Below are 21,192 nucleotides of genomic sequence, written 5' to 3'. Positions count from 1 at the left end.
CTAAGTATATCAACTTCAGCTACATTATTCAGTAGCTGAAGTTGTGTAACTTACATTGATCCTCCCCCATAGTGTAGACCAAGCCTTAGACTGACCTGAAATTTTGTCAGCCATTTTCTTTACTTTTTCCAGGTACTAAAAAGCATTTGCTTCTGTATTAAGAGGAGACCCTGAGGTATAAACCTTGGTATCAGAGGCCTGGTATGAGGCCTAAGGCCTGAACTAAAGTAATGGTCAAGACTTTGCTAACATAAAGCAAAGTGAAGCTGTGAGCTAGAGGCAGGCCCTGGTCACAGAAGCTGGCAAGGAAAAGGCTGATGCTGCAAGAAGATACGTACCTAAAAGGTACTGAACACTAGATATCAGAACATTCACATATTTGCACATTCCACACAGATAACAAGGAACAGACTGACCCATCCCAATGACAGGGGCAAAAGGGTAATATGATGGATAGAGTTGTTTTGTTCAAACCAACATGTACAAGGTGAGAGGCGGCACCTTACTATGTAGAGGGGTTGTACCTTACTGCGTAGAAGGGTTGCACCTCAATACGTCAGGAGTGATGTGTAACTTGTTTGTACCTGTGTATAAGAATGCATCCCTGGGGCAGTGTCTTTGTCTGGCTGAGGGGGCAGTGGAAAGTCCCGCCACTGACTGAGCCGAGTCCATTGCCAAGAGGCACTCTCTCGTAGTATGCCCTGTACAGTAACAATCTGGACGGAACTACTAGTGTGTCCATACGGCAATAAACCTGGCCGACGTGCCTTCGTACCTTACTAGATTCTGTGGTCACTGGGGGTTCTCTTCGGGTCTGCTGTGTCAGCTATCTACCGAGCTGGGGCAGTGCACAAGAGGGAACACACGCACGCAGCCGAGTGATGCCAACATTGAACAGAGCAGAGCACCACACTGGTAGCATCTGACAACAGCTTCCAAAGTGGTTTGGCAAGTATATTTTGTGAATTTATGCAACAAAGCTTGTTCTAGGAAAATAGGGCCTGATCATCCACTCTGTTTCACCAGTTTTATGCCTGTGTAATCAATTACACCATTGTAATTGATGCAGCATAATGGAGAATCAGGCCAAAAATATTCCCTTAAATGGTCAACTGAATTCTTAATCCCTTTTTCATCAATTATAGTAGTAATGTTAAATCTGTTAATTCTCAGTATATTTTACTCCAAACTACAATAAAAATTGTTTGCTTTTTACTTTTCTTTAGTAACAGTTTAATTAGCAAGGGAATAACCTTTGAGGTGAGCATATAATCCTGGAAACTCATTTTTAAAAGTGCACTAAATGGCCATTTTAGCAGTTCTCACTGGAAACACTATTTTCTCTTATGAAGCTGATTCATAGTGAATGTTTTAGGGATAAAATGAAAATCATTTAACTGTTCCTAACTGGATCCGAGTCTCATCACCATATGGTTCCAATTTTGTACTGAAGAGTCACAGCGTGCTCACTAGGCTATCCTTCACAAAATGCTTGAATTCTATCGGATATACAGAAGAGATTTGAAGACAGGTAAGGAACTGTCTAACCACCTGTTTCCAGGCAGCTCAGAGGCAACGCAAGCTGCCTTCTGAATAATAAAACACATATAAGTTTGAAAATTGTTATAACTAATGCATTATCTTTATTTCCAAGCACTTCTATGCAATAAGTTTTCAAATTAACATGGAAATAAAATTTGGAGGCCAAGGTGGGTTTTCAAAAATTGGCTCCTGAAGCCATATTTAGGCACCCAAATAAATGATCATATTTTCAAACTCTTGAGCATCTAACAGCCCCTTTTCAGCACTTTTGAAAAGCAGATCACTTATTTAGGTGCTTAAGTATGTATTTAGGAGCTTAATTTTAGATGCTTATTTTGAAAATCTTTGCCAGAGATAATTAGCTCATTAGCTGCAGAAGTAAAGTATTGTGCAATGTATGTATTGCTCCAAAAAAAGGAGTTAAAGGAATTTGGGTGAATGCAGGATTATATATTATGATATTTGGGGCTCATTCCATTTGGAGTCTTCAGTGAGCAAGGACGTGGCTGACAGAAGTTGAATCGTAGAACGCAGAATTGGTCAAGAGATATTGGTTTAAATCTATTGTGCGGTGATATTTTACATTATAGATTAAGCAGGCTCTAAGACAAGGACAAAAAATAAAAGTTGGGCTACGATGGTTCTCAGGGGACCCAGGACCATGAGTCAGCCTGTTACTACCTCACCTCCAGTGAGAGGAAGTCTTTTTTGTGTGCGTGGTACCGGGGTGTGAGCTTCCTGAGACTGCTACTCCTCTCAAGCGCTCTCCTCTGGACTTATGCTGCCCTTTCTTCACAAAGCAGCTTAACAATAGATGCACCCCAATCCCCAACTCTCTTTGTATCATTCCCATGTACTATCCAGCCCTTAACACTGGCTATTCACAGAATTTCCAGATTCTTTGCCTTAAACCACCACTTCTGTAAACCACACAGCAGTTGTGAGCACCTATAATAAAATGTTTATTTAAGAAAGAATAAAGAGTTAACTACAAACAAGAGAGACTGATGGAAACAAGTGGTTACAATACAAAACAAAATCATAAAACACAAACCTGTGTCAATAGTTACCATTCCTATCTAATAAAGTAGATTTCCCCCAAAGTTCAGTCTGTTGCAGAACTGACTGGTTTCTCAAGAACCAGGAACCAAACGTTCCTGAAAGCACACCCCATCCATCAGGGGTTTTCCTCAGTGAATGGATACAGCGTGCTTTTCCATATGCTTTGTTATACTGAAAACAATCTTTTGTTTGTGTTCACAGACAGGACAAACTTATGCTTTGCGGCAGAGTTTCTTTTCTACCTTTAAGTTGTTTTGATTGTTTTTGTCCTTGTTTCTGATGGTTTTCTATTGATTATTCTGGGAATGTGGCAAGGGTAGATGAGTGCAATTACCTCACCGTCTGACTATGGAGGGTGATGGCTCCTTCTTGCCTAAATGGGTCATCATAGAGACTAATTTGTACTCCAAATCCATATAGCATAGTTTCAATATAAATACATTGTTCCTTAACTATTATCCGAACATACATCTCACAATGATTGAATCTTGACAAGTTATGAGCTATCTGTAGATATCTTATATGTTACTCTTTATGGATGAATAGCATGTAAGATGTGTTTGGTGTAGTGAATTTGTCAGGTCTGAGGTGAGATCTGTTTGCAAAGAACAGGAAACTCTTTGCCATCACATGGGCCTCTGCCATTAAAGTTGTTAATTTCTTTGAGTGAACTTGAAGTACAAGTGAGAATTTTATTAAGTGCACAAAGGTCCATTATTATATTATTTTTAAATAACTGTTCCTTTTAATATCCTGGGCCTAGAGAAACTGACAGATTCTAAGATGAGTTCTGGAAAACAGAGGATCATTTCTCAAATTGGAACAAATATCCTGTTTTCAAACAGAATCATGTTATTGTAATGATTCAAGCAAAGAAAGGAAAGAAACAATACCAGTCTCCTGCTTTCATAGTGATGGTGTAATGGGATTACACTGGGGCCACTAATGTATGTTATATGCCTTTGTTTTATGATTTACATAGAATGTGTTGTGGAGGCTTACAAGCTCTTCTAATAACTTAGATCCATGACCTTAATAAAGCTCTGACTTTCAATTTCATTCTGAGAATTAAACAACTTTATTTCAATTTACAGGGATGTGGAATATGTTTACAGGGTGGGAGATATAAGCACAAATCCAGTATGAACAAATAGGAGCACTTCAGTTACTGGGACTTGAAGCATAATTTTTAAAACAAACTGAATTGGATAGAACTGTGTTTTCAGCATTTCGTTACGTTGCATTTATCCACTGCTAATTTTTAAAGGAGTTGACCTTAAAACTATGTTGTAGCTGGTAATAACAGATGGAAAGACTGTCCTCTTGTGGATAGGAATGTGAGTAGAGTGGTGTGGGGAAAGACGAAAGTGATATTGTAGCTTTAGCAATGGTGACACTGGCCACTTTAGGGTTTCACTGCAGAGTTCATTTGAGTTACAACTTAAGTGTTGCCCCTAACTTAAGTTCTGTCTAAACACAAAACCCATTAACTTGAGCATGGTAGTGCTTTTAACTGGAGTTGGTGGGCATGGCAGGAGGATAGTCTACAGCTCAATTAGAATAACTCATCAGCTGCTAAAACAATCACTGCAGAAACTTTTGTGCAGCTTGAGCATTCTTTCGCAGTGTAGCTGCTCTCACTCAAGCTAGGCTAACTTGAGACCAGCGAACTTGAGTGTAGATGACTTAACCCTTCAGTGATGACATAGCCTTAGTTAGACCAGAACTCTCTTGGAATGTGAGCTGATAACATATCACAGCCAAGAAAAGTAAATTATCAGAATCCATTTGCTGTGCCTTATAGGATGCTAGAAAGTTGATATAAAATAAACTGTAAATTACTGGTTCCTATGCTTCTCATGGGTTTGTAGTATGGGCACTGTTGAAGCTCTGTGTCTCCTCATCTGTGATGAAACAAAGTAAAAAGAGGGGGGAAAAAGTCCTTGCAGATTTCTCTAATCCTAAAATGGAGAGATAGCTGACATGCAGCCTCTGGCTCCAAGTCCAAATGTGATCCAACCCAGCACCAAGCTCAACACTGCAGTAGACATTTTTACACATACAGCTAAATTCAAGACATAGCCACCAAGGGAGTTCGGGACAAGAAGTAGAAGGGTGGACAAGCACAATCAATATGATGCATGTGTAACACAGACAGAGTAGCAGCAGAAGCTCTGAGACCGTTATAGGCCAGAGTCTCAGTTGTCAATGACTTCATTGCTCCATGCCAAACAATTTGCCTACTGTTTTTTTAAATAATTATAGAAATTATATCCTTTAGTCCATAACCATCCCAGTAAATTCTATGGTACATTTTGTGTAGTCTAGTGATGGCTCTTGGAATCTGGCATAAAATAATAAGTGATCCCATGTAATTTTAAGCCAAATTGCAAAAAGATACAGATTCTTTATTATTTGTAACTATTTTTAAAAGCCCACCTCAAGGTTTCAACACTGTAATTCTTCTGAAAAAGAACACCACATAAAATACATTGAGTCAAGACCAATTTGAATTATAAATCACTGCCTCTTACTAATCAGAACCCAGTATTTCCCAGTGGTCTGAAGTATACTGACTGTTCCATATTTCAGAATGGTGAGGATTACCAACTGGCCAGTGAGGATGCTAGTCTTTATCCCAGTGGGATGTCCAGCTATAATAAGCCTGTTATCTCTAAAATTATATCCATACAGTATATTATTCCCATTTCACAGGAGGAGAAACTGATTCAGAAGTTAAGTGATTTGGCCAAGGGCAGATAAAAAAGTCAGTGACAGAACCAAGACTGGAGCTCTTGAGCTCCTGGATTTTCTGATATAGTCCGGTGTTCAGAACCCTAAGTTGTACTTCACACGTGACATCTAAGGGGCTTAATTACTTTCATTCTTCAGGATTATATACTTTGTTTCACTATATCTGATGAGTTAAGCAGCAAAAGGGGAAGATCAGTTGATCTTCTTGCTCTGATGCTGTTTATAAGGATAGCTATGTCAGAAGAGAATGCATCATGGATGAGGTTTGGCTAGTGTATACAATTTGTCTGCTTGTGTATACAGGATGTTCTTTTATTCCCCTTAATGTTGTTTTTGTTTTGCTGCTGTAGTAAGCAGTACTGGAAAAGACAGAATTGCATTTATAGCAGTGGTTCTCAAACTTTTGTACTAGTGAGCCCTTTAATGTAGCAAGCCTCTGAGTGCGACACCCCCCCCCAAATTAAAAACACTGTTTTTTATATATTTAACACCATTATAAATGCTGGAGGCAAAGCACAGTTTGGGGTAGAGGATGACAGTTTACGACACCACAGGTAATAGCCTTCTGAACCCCTGAGGGGTCCTGACCCCAATTTGAGAACCCCTGCTCTATAGCATATGAACTCTGCATTAAAATGTATTGTGCCCTGTTGAGAAAGAACAAATGAGCTGAGCGGGTGTCTTAATCGACTTTCTGAGCCAAGTTCCTGTTAGGCTTTCACCACAGAACCTTCATCTCTCGAAACTGCCCTCAAATGATCAACCCTTTACTTCCCCTCTAGAAATAAGCATTACAAATTACTCTCCAAACGATTAACCCTTTGTTTGGCGCAACTATTTTTCCCTCTGACCTTTACACAAAAGTCAGCAGGATTTGTGTGACATATTGACATTATACACTTGGCACTTGAAGGGTAGTGCAGGCTTCACACTGCTCATTTCTGAGCATGAGGACGGAAACACTTCTGCGCTTTTTGTGTAGAACCTCCTAGTGCAGGGACTGGGGCTTAGCACCAGAATTTGCCAAGGGGAAGAAAAGTCAGACAGGGGCTAATGGAGGAGGCACAGACAGAGCTCCCTTCCCCCGAGAGCTGGCTTGCAGGCAGGTAGCCAGACACAGGCCCACATCCAGATGCTCACACAGACAGACAGATACAGCCTCACCACCCCCAGACGCTCACACACACACAGGCAGACAGACATAGCCCCACCACCCCCAGACGCTCACACATACAAGCAGACAGACACAGCCCCACCACCCCCAGACGCTCACACAGATGCTCACACACACAGACACAGCCCCACCACCCCCAGACGCTCACACACACAGACACAGCCCCACCACCCCCAGACGCTCACACCACGCGCATCAGATAGACACCGCAGCCAGGCGGTGCAGGCGGTCTGACGCGGGGCAGCGCCGGCAGCTGTTTTGCAAGGCCGGAGAGTCCGCGGGGCAGCTGGAGCCACAAGCGGCGAGGGCGGATCCCTCGCGAACGTCCTTAGGCTCGAAGGACGCCGGCCCTTCTCGCGCGGGTTGGCGCTGGGCCCGGCCGGTTTCGTTCTGCGCAGGCCGGTGCTCTCGCCGCTCGCCCCTTTCTGGACCACAGGACGTGGCCCGCGGCCGGGACATGGGCCGGGGCACCGCTCCGCGGGGAAGCCGCTGCTTGGTGAAAATAGTGATGGCCGGGGAGCCTGCGCGGGGGAAAACCTCCATCCGGTGAGGAGGTAGCACGGAGCCGCAGCCGGCGGCCGTGGCCGCCCCGCGCCCCTCCTATAGTTCGCCATCCGCCACGACGTCGGTGAGTGACAACGGAGCCAGCGCCCGGGCCCCGGCAATCGCACAGCTGATACCCGAGCTGTGACCCCACTCAAACGCACACATTCACACACTGACATACACCCGCATTCACATCCCGACACACACATTCACACACTGACATACACCCGCATTCACACCCTCACAGACTGACACACACACCCACATTCACACCCTGACACACACCGGCATTCACACACTGACATGCACCCCTACAGTCACACCCTCACAGACTGACACACATCCACATTCACACCCTGACACAAATTCACACACTGACATACACCCCCGCATTCACAGCATGACAGACTGACACACACCCGCATCCACACCCTGACATGCGCACATTCACACCTTGGCAGATGCTCACTTTCACACTAAACAAATATTTATTTGTATCTTCAAGACCTACTTTTATTCTGAAACACATTTCCAGTTTTTGCTAAATTAGACATTTAAACACTGATGGTGAGGACCTAAATAGGGAGAAATGCATGGTCCTGTCTTTCCATCTCCAAATCTTCCTCTTACTAGCTGTCATGTGTTGGAATTAATTAATATTGTATCTGTGACAGCCTCTTGTTGGTCTTAAAATTATTATTATTTATTTAAAAAATGTATTGCAGTAGTGCCTAGAGAATTTAACTAAGGGCTTGTCTATACTTACCAGGGGATCCATGAGCTGTGATCAATGCAATGGCAGTCGATTTACCAGATCTAGTAAAGACCTGCAAAATTGACTGCAGATCGCTGTCTGATCAACTCTGTACTCCACCGGCTGGAAAAGACTAGAGAGAGTCCACAGGAGAGACATAAGTAGATCCAAGCTATTCACGTAACTCAAATTATGTAGCTTAGATCGAATTTCCCCTGTAGTATAGACAAGGCCTAAGTCAAGGCCCCATTGTGCTAGGTACTGTACACACACACACAGAAAATTATACTCCCTGCTCCTAAGAATTTACAATCTAAATTAAAATGCCTAATTCCTTCACCTTCAATGATAGGTACAAAGTTAAAATCCTTTCCATCTATTTTACTGACCTTGTAGATAATGATTTGTCATACATAGTATCTCCAAGAGAATCTCTTCTTCTTCCATAGCGTTTGTAATTGCCTTATTTCATGTGCTGTTTAGTGGAAGCTTAGAGAAAAATTGTACAGAGAAACCTGCACGTTCCAGCAGTTTTGCATATGCCCTAGACCAGGGGTCAGCAACCTCTGACACGCGGCTCACCGGGGTAAGCACCCTAGCGGGCCAGGCCAGTTTGTTTACCTGCTGCGTTGGCAGGTACGGCCGGTCGTGGCCGTGGTTCGCCGTCCCAGGTCAATGGGGGCTGCAAGATGTTGCGCAGGTGAGGGATGTGCTTCCCACCACCCCCTTGGCCTGGGATGGCGAACTGCGAACAGTGGGAGCCGCAATCGGCCGAACCTACTGACGTGGCAGATAAACAAACTGGCCCGGCCCGCTGGGGTGCTTACCCTGACGAGCCGCGTGCCAGAGGTGCTGACCTCTGCCCTAGACCAGTGGTTCTCAAACTTTAGTAACTCGAGGACCCCTATTTTCATTTAAAAATTTTCAGGGACCTCCAAGCCCCCCATGCTTAGCCCTATGCCCCGCCATCCCTTCCTCTGAGGCTACACCCGCACCTCTTTCTACTCCTGCTCCACCTCTGCCCCTCCTCTTCCCCCCCACCTGAGCATGCTTCGTCCCCACTCCTCTCCCTCCCTCCCAGTGCCTCCTGCACACCGCTGAACAGCTGTTCCCCAGCATGCAGGAGTCACTGGGAGGGAGGGGGAAGAGTTGATCAGCAAGGCCGGAAGCCTCAAACATGATTCCACCCCCTTCCCTGAGCACACTCTGTCCCCACTCCTCCCCCTACATTCTAGCGCCTCCTGCATGCTGCTGAACAGGTGTTCCCCGGCATGCAGGAGGCACTGGGAGGGAGGGGAAGGAGTTGAAGGAGGGAGAGGGAGGAGCTGATCACGGCCAGTGGATCCCCTGGGGTATCCTTCGTCTGTGGACCCCAGTTTGAGAAATGCTGCCCTAGACCATCCCTGACCAGTGTTCTTATTGAAAGCCTCATACAATTATTACTCTTATTGTTAGAAATGTTGACTAATACCTTTCTCCTCAATTGATATTGATTTAAATATGAACACTTAAGGTTAATGAGGATGTCAGAATCTGGCCCTATGAGAACTGGATGAATTTGGCCCAGTTTTGAACTCCCTTACTTAAGTTGAGTAGTATTCTACTCTGCAAGTCATTCCATTGAAACCTATATGAATAAGGATATCAGAGCCTATCAGAAAGGGAGGTGTCGAACAGGGAAACTGATCTTTGAAACCTGTAATAATGTACCTCATCCCTGTGGAATACCTGTGAGAGTGAATGTCTGCTTTCATGATGATACCTAATACTGGAAGTGAAGTCATGCCCCTGAGATTTTTTTCTCAGACAGAATTTCTGATACTCTACCTCTGTTCACTCAAGAATCAGAAGCTCCTGTATATTACAGAACTGGTCATATTAGGAGTGAATTTTCAAAAGGCAAGTCTTAGTGTGGTTTTCAGAAACTTTTAAGAAAGTTTTATGTCCCATCCATGCTGTAAGCAAATTATCCAAATCTGAATAACGATTATTTGCGTCTGGTTTCAAAATCCCAAACAGGTCAATTTTGTAGTATACATGGGCTGTAGATTTTTAAAATAAGTGGGCTGTGCTGGTGATAAGTGCCAGACTAACAGTACTGGCAGTAGGAAGCCTCCTGTCCAGAAAAGTGCAAAACAGGAAGCAACAGTTTAAATTTTTGCAGAAGCTTCCCAATGGGCCTCAGCTGTATCCTGGAGGGACAGTTTCCAATGATGATAGAACAGTTCAGACTTTGTGTCCATCTAATCTTCTGTTTCTTTACTAAGTCTACCAACAAGAGTAGCAATTTTGATTTGGACATATGTCTGGTACAATCTTGACTGAGAGCTTTCCTTTCTTGCAGCCCATTGCACACTCATCTGAAGATTATGAATGGCTATTAATCATTACCTATCCGGCTGGAATTTCAACTGGAAATGAAGTAAAAGGCCTTTACCGGTACTCTGAGATATTTAGTTCCCTAGGAATCTGAGTTTTTGGTGGGGTTGTGTGTCATCAACTTACCTTTATTCAGAGATAAAGATAGGAGTCATAGAAGAAAAAAGATTGGAGGGGAACTGTTGAGGATCTCTTTTTGTGTCATGGCAACTAGGCATTCCATGTTGCTACAAGTAAGCTTGGTAAGACTACAAAAAATAATGTCTTGGAGCTGTTGTTAATAGACTCTACTTGCTGAAACTTTCTAAAATTATATATTTTAGAAAATGAAAACATGCATTTACAGTAAATTTTCATTGAGAGCATTTTATGCAGCACTTAAACTCTCAGGGATGGTTGCCCTTCCTCCTCTTCAATTATACAGTTTGGGTGAATTATAAGCAGTTTTCTAATTAAACTTACACGGATCATAAGGCAGATGAATCATATTGAGAATAGCAGACTATAAAGAATAACTTTTTATTTAAACAATGGCACGGGATAGAAAGCCATAGGGAAAGCCTATGAACAAAAAAATCTTGTGTACAAGTGAACATGAAGCTTCAGCACAGTACTTATTTGTTTTATTTATTATAGGTATGAAATAAGTTGTTATCCTAGCTATTGTCTTCTTGACAGTGCCATGTGCTTCTATGTGGGAAAATATTTGTGGAGATCTTGGTTCTAAAAAGGTGAAGCTTTCATTTACTTGGGGAAAGGAAAGAACAGAAGGGAAGGAACAGAGAAATGTATTTTGAATTTCTGTTCAAAGGGATGCATTCAAGTTCCACTTTTTTGTGGGAAGGGAAGTAGCAGGCCGTTGACTAGATCCCTTTGAAAAGAAATTCAGTACACAAGTTCCACTTTTTGGGGGTAGGGGAGGAGCAGACAATTGTATTCTGAATTTCTGTTCAAAGGGACACATTCATGAGTGTGGGTGTGTGTAACATTTTTTGTCTTTGTTTCGTTATAGGTAAATTACAGAAACATAAAACTGAAATCTCCTTTCAGACAGAGGTTTCTTTTTCTCTAGATTTGCAAATAGGTTTATACCATCTTGTAGGTAAATGAACTAATTCTAGACGTCTACATGGACTCCCTGACATTTATTTTATAAAAGAAGAGTGTAGGCTTGAATAGTTGATACATATGATACTGTATGTAAATATGGTCTGTAAAATCTAATGGACTGTATGTACTGAGAATGCTAATAGTAATCTACATGTTTCCTGTTTTTTTGAACAGCGCCAGATTCTGTTGCTCTTCTTTATATTGAGGAGTACCTTTCTCTATGAGTAGTCTAATTTGCAATCTATTATTTAACAATACATGTGATTACTCACAGAGTGAGATAGTACTTGATATGAATGAGATGGACAGCATGTTTTATATGTAGTATGAGTGTATAACCACACCCTCATTCTGGTTAAGAGCTATATGGGCCCAAATTAAATTGGCCTCCATCCCTACCATGTTCTGGCCCACTTGCCAGGAAGCTATCTAGGATCAATTACCCTGACCAGTTTCCCCTACACAGACCAATCCCCATGAGGATAGGTTTATCTCTCTATATTGTATTTCTGTAGCCCTCATTCCCTTAGTATCTAAATGGCTCACTGTTTCCCATACTTCTCTAAGGTAGGGAAGTACTATAATCCCCATTTTACAGATGGCACAGAGAGGCCAAGTGGCTAGCCCAAGATCTCAGAGGAAAGATGTGGTAGAGCAGGGACTTGAACCCAGGTCTTTAAAGTTCTAAGCTAGTTTCTTAGCCATTGGATCATTCTGGTTCCTGAGGCTTAGGATGCTCTCCTGCCTTCCCCTCTGCCTTCATTAGAAGCAGTAGCAGAAGGTTTCAGGAAGTAGATTTTCAAGTCCTGCTGTACACTTTTGACGGGTAGGTTTCCTCTCCCCATAGTAGCCAATACATTTATGATTTCCTGCAAATGGATTTGTTGCTAATTAACTCCATGAAAACTTATTCAGAAAGACAAGAGCCTTATCCTTGTTTAGGTTAATTCTAAATCTGTAAAATCTCAGGTCACAGATTTGTTTTGGTGGTTTAAACCACTGTCTTGGCTTGATAGCTGATCTGATTCCCTCCTATTGTGAAGAGAGTGCTTGTTATTGGGATCACTGTAGGGATAAGCCATCTGCTTCTGTGGTGGCAGTGCAAGGTCTTGAGGGAACAAGGGCCTCATCTTTTCTGCTGGAGTTTCAGTCAGTGATGCATTCTGAGGTACTCAATGTATTAAGAGAACTTCATCCCAGAACCTGTGCTTTGGATCCATGTCCTTCCTGGCTGTTGAAGGCCACTGGTGAAGTACTGACTCCCTTGCTTGTGGAGATCAACACCTCTCTTAGAGAGTCCAAGCTGTCTGTTGGTTTGAAGGAAGCAATAATGCAACCTTTGCTCAAGAAGATGTTGCTTGATGCTGACACTCTTGCTAATTGTCGATCAGTGACACATTTTCACTTTTTGGATATATAGACCTGACTTTGTCACACAGTCAGTGATCTCCTCCTGGCAGTAGATGATGATGAGGTGTCCATGCTGGTATTATTAGATCTATCAGCTGCCTTCGATACCATTGATCATGGTATGTTGGTGACTCATCTGCATAATCTGACATAATCTGATAGGGCTGCTCCTCATTGGCTTTGCTCTTTTCTTTCAGAGAGATCTTAGCTGATAGTTATGGGCTATTGCTTCTCCTCTCAAAGAGCTCTCAAATGTGAGGTCTCGCAGGATGCCATTCTGTCATCCCTCCTGTTCATATCTGGGTCAGTTAGGAGGGTCAGTAAGTAGGCAGGGGGTGCAGTGTCATTAGTATGGTTTAGATTAACTGTAGGTCTGTCTCATCTGATCTGGACAGTACAGTTCAGTGCCTCAGCCAATGTCTAGTTGAGATGAAGGCACGAGTGAGAGCAAGCTAGCTGAAGCTCACCCAGATGAGAGAGATGGTGGGCTGGGAAAAGCCTCTGGAAGAGATGGCAAAGGTAATATCACCGCCCTTTGATTAAAGGAATACATCTGCCATTAGTTACTAGTGTTGCAACTTAGGGGTGACTTTAGAGTCCCAGCTGTTGTTTCACAATCATATTACAGCAGTGACCCAGTAAACTTTTTGGCGAGGAAGTTACAACCTTTTCTTTCAAATGCAGAGTTACCACTGTTATCCGTGCTTTTGTTACCTGAGGATTAGCATATTGCAATGTGATGCTTGAGACTACACCTTAAATTTATAACCATTTGAAGACTAAAGCTTGTGCAGAATGCCTCTGATTGCTTATTGAGTGGCGCACTGGTTGCCCATTGGTCTCTAGCTATGGCCTATGAAGCCCTTAATAGCCTTGGACCTGTCTACCTAAGGGATTGCCTCTCTCCGCATGCCATACTGCCACAGTTATGGCCAGTAGCGGTGTTCAGGCTGGATCCCCCTCTTAATAAGAGCGCAGGATAGTTGGCAGGGCACTCTCTGTGAAGATTCTAAGATTCTGGAACTTGCTTCCTGTCTTGATAACCTGAATTTGGTGACTTTCTGGGCATGCTGTAAAAGGCACCTTATTGAGAGGGGTTTTGGAAAGGGCTGAGAGTATGCTTCCTAGATGCTGAGGGGGGTGCATGGTGGTTGGCTGGCTGAGTTTCTGTGGAACTGATTATTGTAAAGCTGATGAGTTTTAATTTAGTTGTATTTATTGTTACATACTTAATTATGTTAGTTCTCCTGGAACCTTGAATAGGCATTTTTATTATTTAAATATAAAGAAAGAATGAATCATAAATATCCTATGGCTATCATAGTTTAGAAATCACACTTAGAAGTTGGTCTGGTTTATATCACATTCTGGGTTTTATATGAAGAATCCAAAGAAGAAAATACAAGCTCCTGTATTAAAATAACTTTTATCTCTGGGCTGATGATCAATGTTAGTTTTGTTATGTTGATCATATTATATAACACATTGGCCTCAAACCATCTGAAATCTGTGAGCTGTCTTTGGCACTATATTTTTCATTTTTCTTTCTTGTCTTTTCAATTTGCTAAGTTTGATTGAAACTTCATATAAAGACATGAACAATTCGTGCATGCAGTACATATTGACTTCTGTTTTTCACTAACATTCATTGACCTTTTTAGGTCAATACATTTAAGTTAACTTAAGAAGTCAATATGCCTTATTTTAATTTAGATTACATTTTGGTCTAATTCAGCAGTCTCTAGTTCCTTTTTTATACAGAAAAAACTTTTGTCAATTTATTATTAAAATTTATGTCAAATGAGAACTGTTTTCCTATAGGGCTGGAATTGCCTCGCTGGGTTATAATTTTTTTAAGTATTCCCAACTCAGCCATTTGAAAGTGACCTTCCAAACCTCCACCACATATCATTTCCCTATCGAGTGCTGTAACATCTGCTGTAGAAAGCTGAACAAACAATTAAACCAAATTCTAGAAGTGGTTCTTTGAAACGCAAGAATGAATATTTTTCTTCAAATTTGTAGGTTGCCTGATATGAGCATATAAATATGTTTGGTAAAACTGTATTTCCAACCACCTTTACTAATTTCTTCAAGAAAGTTTAACATAATATTTATTACAGCTGCTAATTGGATTATTTCATTTTTCCCTTCCATTAAAGTTTCAGTGAGAATTTTCAGCAGCTGAAGGGCACGATCCATATAATAATTTAAACCCCTCCACCCAAACAGCACCCCCACGCCAACTTTTAATACTAAGTAGAATCTTGCACCTGAAGGCTGATCCCCCAAAGTCTGCTATAAGATGCATTTGGAAGTTAAAAGAAGGGAGATTTTCTGGTATTTTGCCATTTTATTGCACTTTTGTGAATGCTTGCCTTTGACAGAGGAGTTAGGCAGCGAGGTTCAAGTAGGAATCAAAATGATGATTCTAACATCAAATTGTTGATTTTCTGAGAACTCGCATTGGAACATTTAGATTTAATGTAAAGCACAGAAGCAGAAGAATAGTGGTACTTTATCTCTACACAAGCAAATATGGTTTTAACCAAATAACATAAGAAAAAAACCAAAAGCTTCCTAACATTGTTAATCTTTCTAACCTATAAAATGAAAGTTCCTTTTTGATATATCATCATTCCTTTGTTAGACTGGGTTATTTTTCTATCCTCTTGCTGCACAGTAAACTTGATAACAGAATCATCAAACATTAATCTGAAAGGAAAGGCTTTTGAAAAAAAAACATGTCTTTGTGCTTGTGAGGCAATAATTGAAATTCAGCAATCTTTCCATTGCTAGGGATGTGACTAGCATTTTCTTATAAATCTCCTCTGCAGGGGACCAGATTGCGGAAGGGGGGGGGAATGTGATGGTACTCTTCCATGCTCTGCCCATAAAATAAGCTCCACATGCATAACATGCTGCTCACAATAGAGTGTGCAGATGTTCAAATATAACCATGGAGTGGAATCTGATTGCTCCCGTGGGGCTCTGCTGGGCTCGGCTTCCTCTCAATGGAGCTCTTGGCGTCCTGCTGAGCTTCTTGATATTGGCTCTGCCTGGGGCAGGCTCATGTAGCAGGGAGCTCTGCAGTGTTTCTTTAGCTTGGCTTCTTGATTTGGGGAGGGAGGTTGAGTAGTGGTGTCTCCCAATCCCACTTACAGGTGGTGTCAAACTGAGCCGTCACTCATAGCAGATAGTGTATATCTTAAGAATGTAATCTTTTCTCACCTTTTTTTTATGGTTTAGTGAGCAGTGAGTTAACAGCATTGACTTAAAGTATTGTCATTGAGATCCATGTTAGTACCCATTGAGATGAATGGTACAGAACACATCTCTCGGAGCTATGGTTGCAGGTTCTGCAAATGTAGGTAGATGTCACTGCATCATTTACACTTGGGTCATATTTTTGAAGTTACCTTAGCAACCGTAACAGCTAGAGGCTTATTTATGTTTTTAAATGAAAGCTTAAAGCTTGTCTACATGAACATTTAGTACATGAGCAGTCGCACACACTAAGGAACTGTTAATGCGCAGCAGCAAGATCCAGATGGACAATTAGTACACCGCAGGCTAGTCCAGGGTAGATTCACACTCAAGCTTGTCATGTACTAAATATGCACATAAAGAAGCTCTTAGATTATAGAAAACAAAAAGCAGCATGAAGGAGGTGCAGGTATCATTGTTTGTGTGCTGAATCTAAGCTCTGCCCCTCTGTCTAAAACACAGACTTCACCAGAACTGAAACCACAAACCTGATGTTTTTCATCTTCCTTTTCTATCAGAGGAGAGTTATTTTAGGAACATTACAAAGGACAGTTTTGTTCTATTTTTGAATCGTTGAAGTTAAGAGATATTTCTAGAATTATGGCTATTAGCCCACAGCTAAGGGATAAGAAGAAATTTACTAATTGAAGACTATAGAAGATAGACTATTAGGGCTATTCTTCCAAGACAGTCTAAAGATGCTGCTGATTTTACTTCTGAAAAATAAGCAGCAGTGGTACAACAGTTCAAGAATATAGTAGGCATAGACCTCTGAGTACTGTAGGTTCTGATAGCTTGAGGCTTGACTCATGAGCATTACGTAAGATAACTTGCAGTTGAAGGTGTCCTCTAGGGTTTGAAATGTAGTATCTCTCTTCGTAAGGTTATCCTTTTGTGGTGTAAGGTATTTATTTGTCTGTAATATGGTAGCATCAAAACCAGAATTGCAGTCTGGTTTCCAACTTCAGTGATGTCCATTACAACATCTCTTTATTACACTTTAACACAATATGGACTTTTCTTGACATGCAAAAAGGGTGTACTTTTTCAGTTGTGTTAGCCCAGTCAAATTAGTTTAAACACTACTTTACCCGGACACTACTTTACCACGTTATATCTGAATTCGTGTTATATCGGGTCACGTTGTATCGAGCTAGAGGTGTAGTAGGTCCAGAATAGGTTTCAGTACCAAAACATTTTGGATTTTGAGGCATAAATGTTTAAATGGAAGGGTAGTATAAAGGTATGGTCTTTACTTGAACACATGGCCACTTAATTTTGTGTCTAACTAATTCAGTTAATTCATTTCTAGTCCTGTTGATGTAATCCTGGACGTTTCTTTTCAGTAATGTTGCAGTAAAGGCTACAGAATGGCATAGGGTGAGCAAATGCCATGTTAGCATTTGTCACTAAACCTCCATGCAGAACTACAGCACTATTATTATGGGACTGATTCCCTTAGCAGAAATTGTCAATATTGTGACAGTTTTGTGCATGGGCCATCAAACAGCTGTCATGTCACTTGCCAGCTAATGGTGGTTTGTAGCTATACTTTCTGAGTTGACCATGCACAATGAGTGACTGAGTATAGAACTTTGACCAGTCTGATAGTTAATTTCAGTAAATTACTGATGTATATCAAAAAGAACTCTTATAGTTCTTTTTTCCCTATCCCAGTTTTGTGTATATACAATTAGTGGTTTATTATGATTTTTGGTTGACGTTGCTTGGTTGGTTGGTGTGCTTCCATTTCTCTACATCCCCAAAATAACTTTTATTTACAAACAGTCTCCATAAGAAATAAATGTTATTTCAAGACATGTAACATATTTTCTTGTTTCTTTTAGGCATTGATTTTAAAGTAAAAACAATAACATTTAATGATACAACTGTGAAACTTCAAATATGGTAAGTTATAATTTGTTCCACAAATGAAAGCCAGCTAAATTATAGAACTGTACACTGTGCAAAATTTTGTCTAGCTTTGATTATTTGTCCTCCTACAGTGTAGTGATCATATTAAAGCTTGCAGTAGCATGAGGAGGCCATGTTTAGAACAACTAGTACATGTTTTTTAAAAAACAGTTATCTTAGAAATATTTAACATTGAGTTATTGTAACATATGGATAAAATGTAAACCTATATTCCATACCAAATATAAGCAACTTTATTAAAATGATAAACTTAAAAAAAAAAGCTTGGAGATTTGGATTTAAATATTTCATTATCCTACAAACATATGTTCGTAGGGTCAGGTTTAGGATTTTGGATGAAGACTAGCAGGGTGATTCTTTGGGCACCATAATCTTATTTTTAAATAAAAGGGGGTGTTTTTGGGCTGCAGCTGTGGTGGGTTCTGTATATATTTGCCAATTTTTGAGTTTCCAGCCACTAGATCTCCAGTAGCTAGAGGGTTTGGATGCATTCTGGTGAGTTTTTTTAGTCCCTGTCTACATTTAGGGTAAGATTCTTTGCTGCTTATATAAATTGCAAGCACAGAACTCACAGCCCAATAGGAGGAGGGGCTTTGGTGGCTTTTGAGCTACTTACGCATTTACTTGATCCTGGGCTGTCTTGTAATCTCTATCATAATCTAGACAGCTCTGGAACCCTGTCTAAATTACAGTCACCTCCCCAGGATGCTATAAGGGCCATAGTGCTGCCTGGAATCTCTGCAGCCTGCATATCACTCCAGCCTGCCCCCAACATTCTCCCTTTGCCAGGACTTACAAAGGGATGCTTAGAAAACTACATTACATCTGTCTTCTAAAGTGTCTGTGCTGGGGAAATCATCCCCCAGCCTGATCCAATCATTTTAGAGCAGCTTTACACTACTTTACCCAGTGCAAAGGGGCAAGGGCAAGAGTGAAAACCTCACCCGTAGGATTTTAGCTATTGGTGTAGCTATCCTAATCTAGCTATACTGATGGTGAAATGCTGCTCTTCTGCAGCTTACCCCAAAGTATGCTTCTGTAGTAGAAGTCATAGTTTATTCCAGTGCAAACATTCTATACTAAGGGTTGTGCAAATGCAGTTACATAAGTTCAATTACACTGTGGTTAAAAATGTAATGTAGACAAAACCTATTTTTGTCTTTCTTTCAATTATTTAAGTATAGGCTCTAGATTAGTCAACAATATTAACATAAATGCCCAAAATAGTTTGCCAGCTCTTTCCCTGCAGAATGGCATGTATTCTATCACCTCTACCACCTTTCTCAGAAAACAGCTCAAAATTGGGGCTGTATTTTTTAAGTTGCACTGAAAAAACCATATCCATACTCTTTCAATGTATGCAGTACCAAGTGACTCATTTCTGCTATATTTCAGGGATACTGCTGGTCAGGAACAATTCCATACAATTAGTACTAGTTATTTTCGTGGAGCACGTGGCTTTGTTCTGGTCTATGACATAACAAACTCAGACAGTTTTCAAGGTATAACAAGCTGGATGAAAGATATACGTGAGGTAAGAGAACCTAATTGCAGTTGATATTTTGCTCATTAAATATCTTTATTTCCTGAGTTACTGTACTTAATATGTGTTAATAAATACATGAAAATTGTTGTTACAGCTCCAGTTAAATACCTCTTGCCTGAGCTTATTCCATTCTGGCCTTCCTTGCAGTATACCATTGTTGTAATAGATTCGTAATACTTAGAGATGAAAAAACCAACTAGGACATCCAGACCATCTGTTTATCAATGCCAAGTTGTTTTCTGCAGTTATTTCCCTCCATCTTTTGTCAAGTCTAGTTTTAAATATTTCAAGTTATGGGGCTTCCATCACTAAAGGGAAGTCACCATGATCTAATTAGCTTTGTATCAGGAAGATCACCCCATTGTTCCTAGTTACCTCATCCCAGGTATCAAACTAAACAGTTCCTCTCCATTTTCTGTGATGTCTTTTTGTGTGTGTGTGTGTGTGTGTGTGTGTGTGTACCGTTGTGTTTCCTTTGGATGCTTATTCAAGCAATTCATATTTATCTTGTTTAATCTTTCCTCATAAAGTTCTAGCTCCTTACATTAGATTGACAGTGAAAAACAAAAATATTCCATTTAAAATATTTTCTAGGAATATGAACAGGGTAATCATTGTTGCAGATCAGCCTAGAAACAGCCAATTAGTGAGTCTTATAATTGAAGAACAGAAATAATAAACACTTAATCCAACTCTAGTATGCTATCAATTTATGGAGTGTCTTGGGTAAAATATATTGGGTCATTCATTGTAAAATATGTGTTTTTAAGCAATAACTGTGAAAACACAGGGCATTTTGTGAGAATTAATTACTGACTGGGAGAAGAGGTTCCTCCTGTGCCAGGGCTGTAGCCCAAATGAGTCATTAATCCCCAGTAAATGCTTAGTGCTAAGGTGGTTGTTGCTACTGCAGGTTAAAAATGTGCAGGAGTGTGCAGGTAAAACCAAAGTGCAGATTTCATTAAATGTGTAATGCAATTTAACTTGGTAAGTACAGGGCACTGGCCTGCAAAACCCCAGGTTGTGAGTGCAATCCTTGAGGGGGCCACTTAGGAATCTGGGGCAAAAATCAGTACTTGGTCCTATTAGTGAAGGCAGGGGGCTGGACTCAATGACCTTTCGGAGTCCCTTCCAGGTCTGTGAGATAGGATAGGTATTGTTAAGAACTCCTGTGCTGCATGTTAGTCAGTCAAATCAGAGTGTTGAGACAATTCAAACATCCATCTTACAATTTTATTTATTTATTTTCTTTATATTCACATAATACAGATTCTAAAAGCACCTATGCATTGCTGTATGCCCTTTTTACAAATATTAAAAATCACAATCCATGTAAATTACCATATTCAGTAACTTGGCCTCAATGAAAACTAACTAATCAGTATATTAATATATCACACTGTAAGTGATATTGTGTTTGTACTCCACTTATACCAACAGTGTATTAAGTGGGTATTGTCTTTAGTACCGAATTTATTATTACTGTTCAAGTGAGTTCATGATGTACAAGAACTTTAATGTTTAGACTATTTTAACATTCAGATCTAAAGGTAACATAATACTCTGACAGTACATGCAAAGCTGAATAGAGAGATTCCCAAGGAAGACTACCAAAAGTTTAATTTACAAAGTCACTACATGTTCAGTACAGATGGGGCTACATCAGAACTGTAGAGCACCTATTAACAACATATTTATTGCAGGAAAATGACT

General features: G+C 40.7%; 1 protein-coding gene across 1 annotated transcript in view; it reads left to right on the top strand.

Annotated features, from left to right (window-relative positions):
* Window positions 1-5,890: 5,890 nt before the first annotated feature.
* LOC116816222 (ras-related protein Rab-10-like) overlaps window positions 5,891-21,192 on the top strand; it is a 60,113-nt gene continuing 44,811 nt past the window's right edge. The window contains exons 1-5 of the mRNA XM_075062023.1: window positions 5,891-5,912; window positions 11,224-11,313; window positions 12,761-12,850; window positions 17,846-17,906; window positions 19,329-19,467. Of these exons, the coding sequence (XP_074918124.1) occupies window positions 5,891-5,912; window positions 11,224-11,313; window positions 12,761-12,850; window positions 17,846-17,906; window positions 19,329-19,467 (402 nt within the window). The remainder of the gene's footprint in view (window positions 5,913-11,223; window positions 11,314-12,760; window positions 12,851-17,845; window positions 17,907-19,328; window positions 19,468-21,192) is intronic.

The sequence above is a fragment of the Chelonoidis abingdonii genome, chromosome 2 (genome assembly GCF_003597395.2).
Source record: "Chelonoidis abingdonii isolate Lonesome George chromosome 2, CheloAbing_2.0, whole genome shotgun sequence".
Lineage (NCBI taxonomy): Eukaryota > Metazoa > Chordata > Testudines > Testudinidae > Chelonoidis > Chelonoidis abingdonii.
Note: the sequence above shows the minus strand (reverse complement) of the source record. Positions and strands in the feature narration are given on the sequence as shown.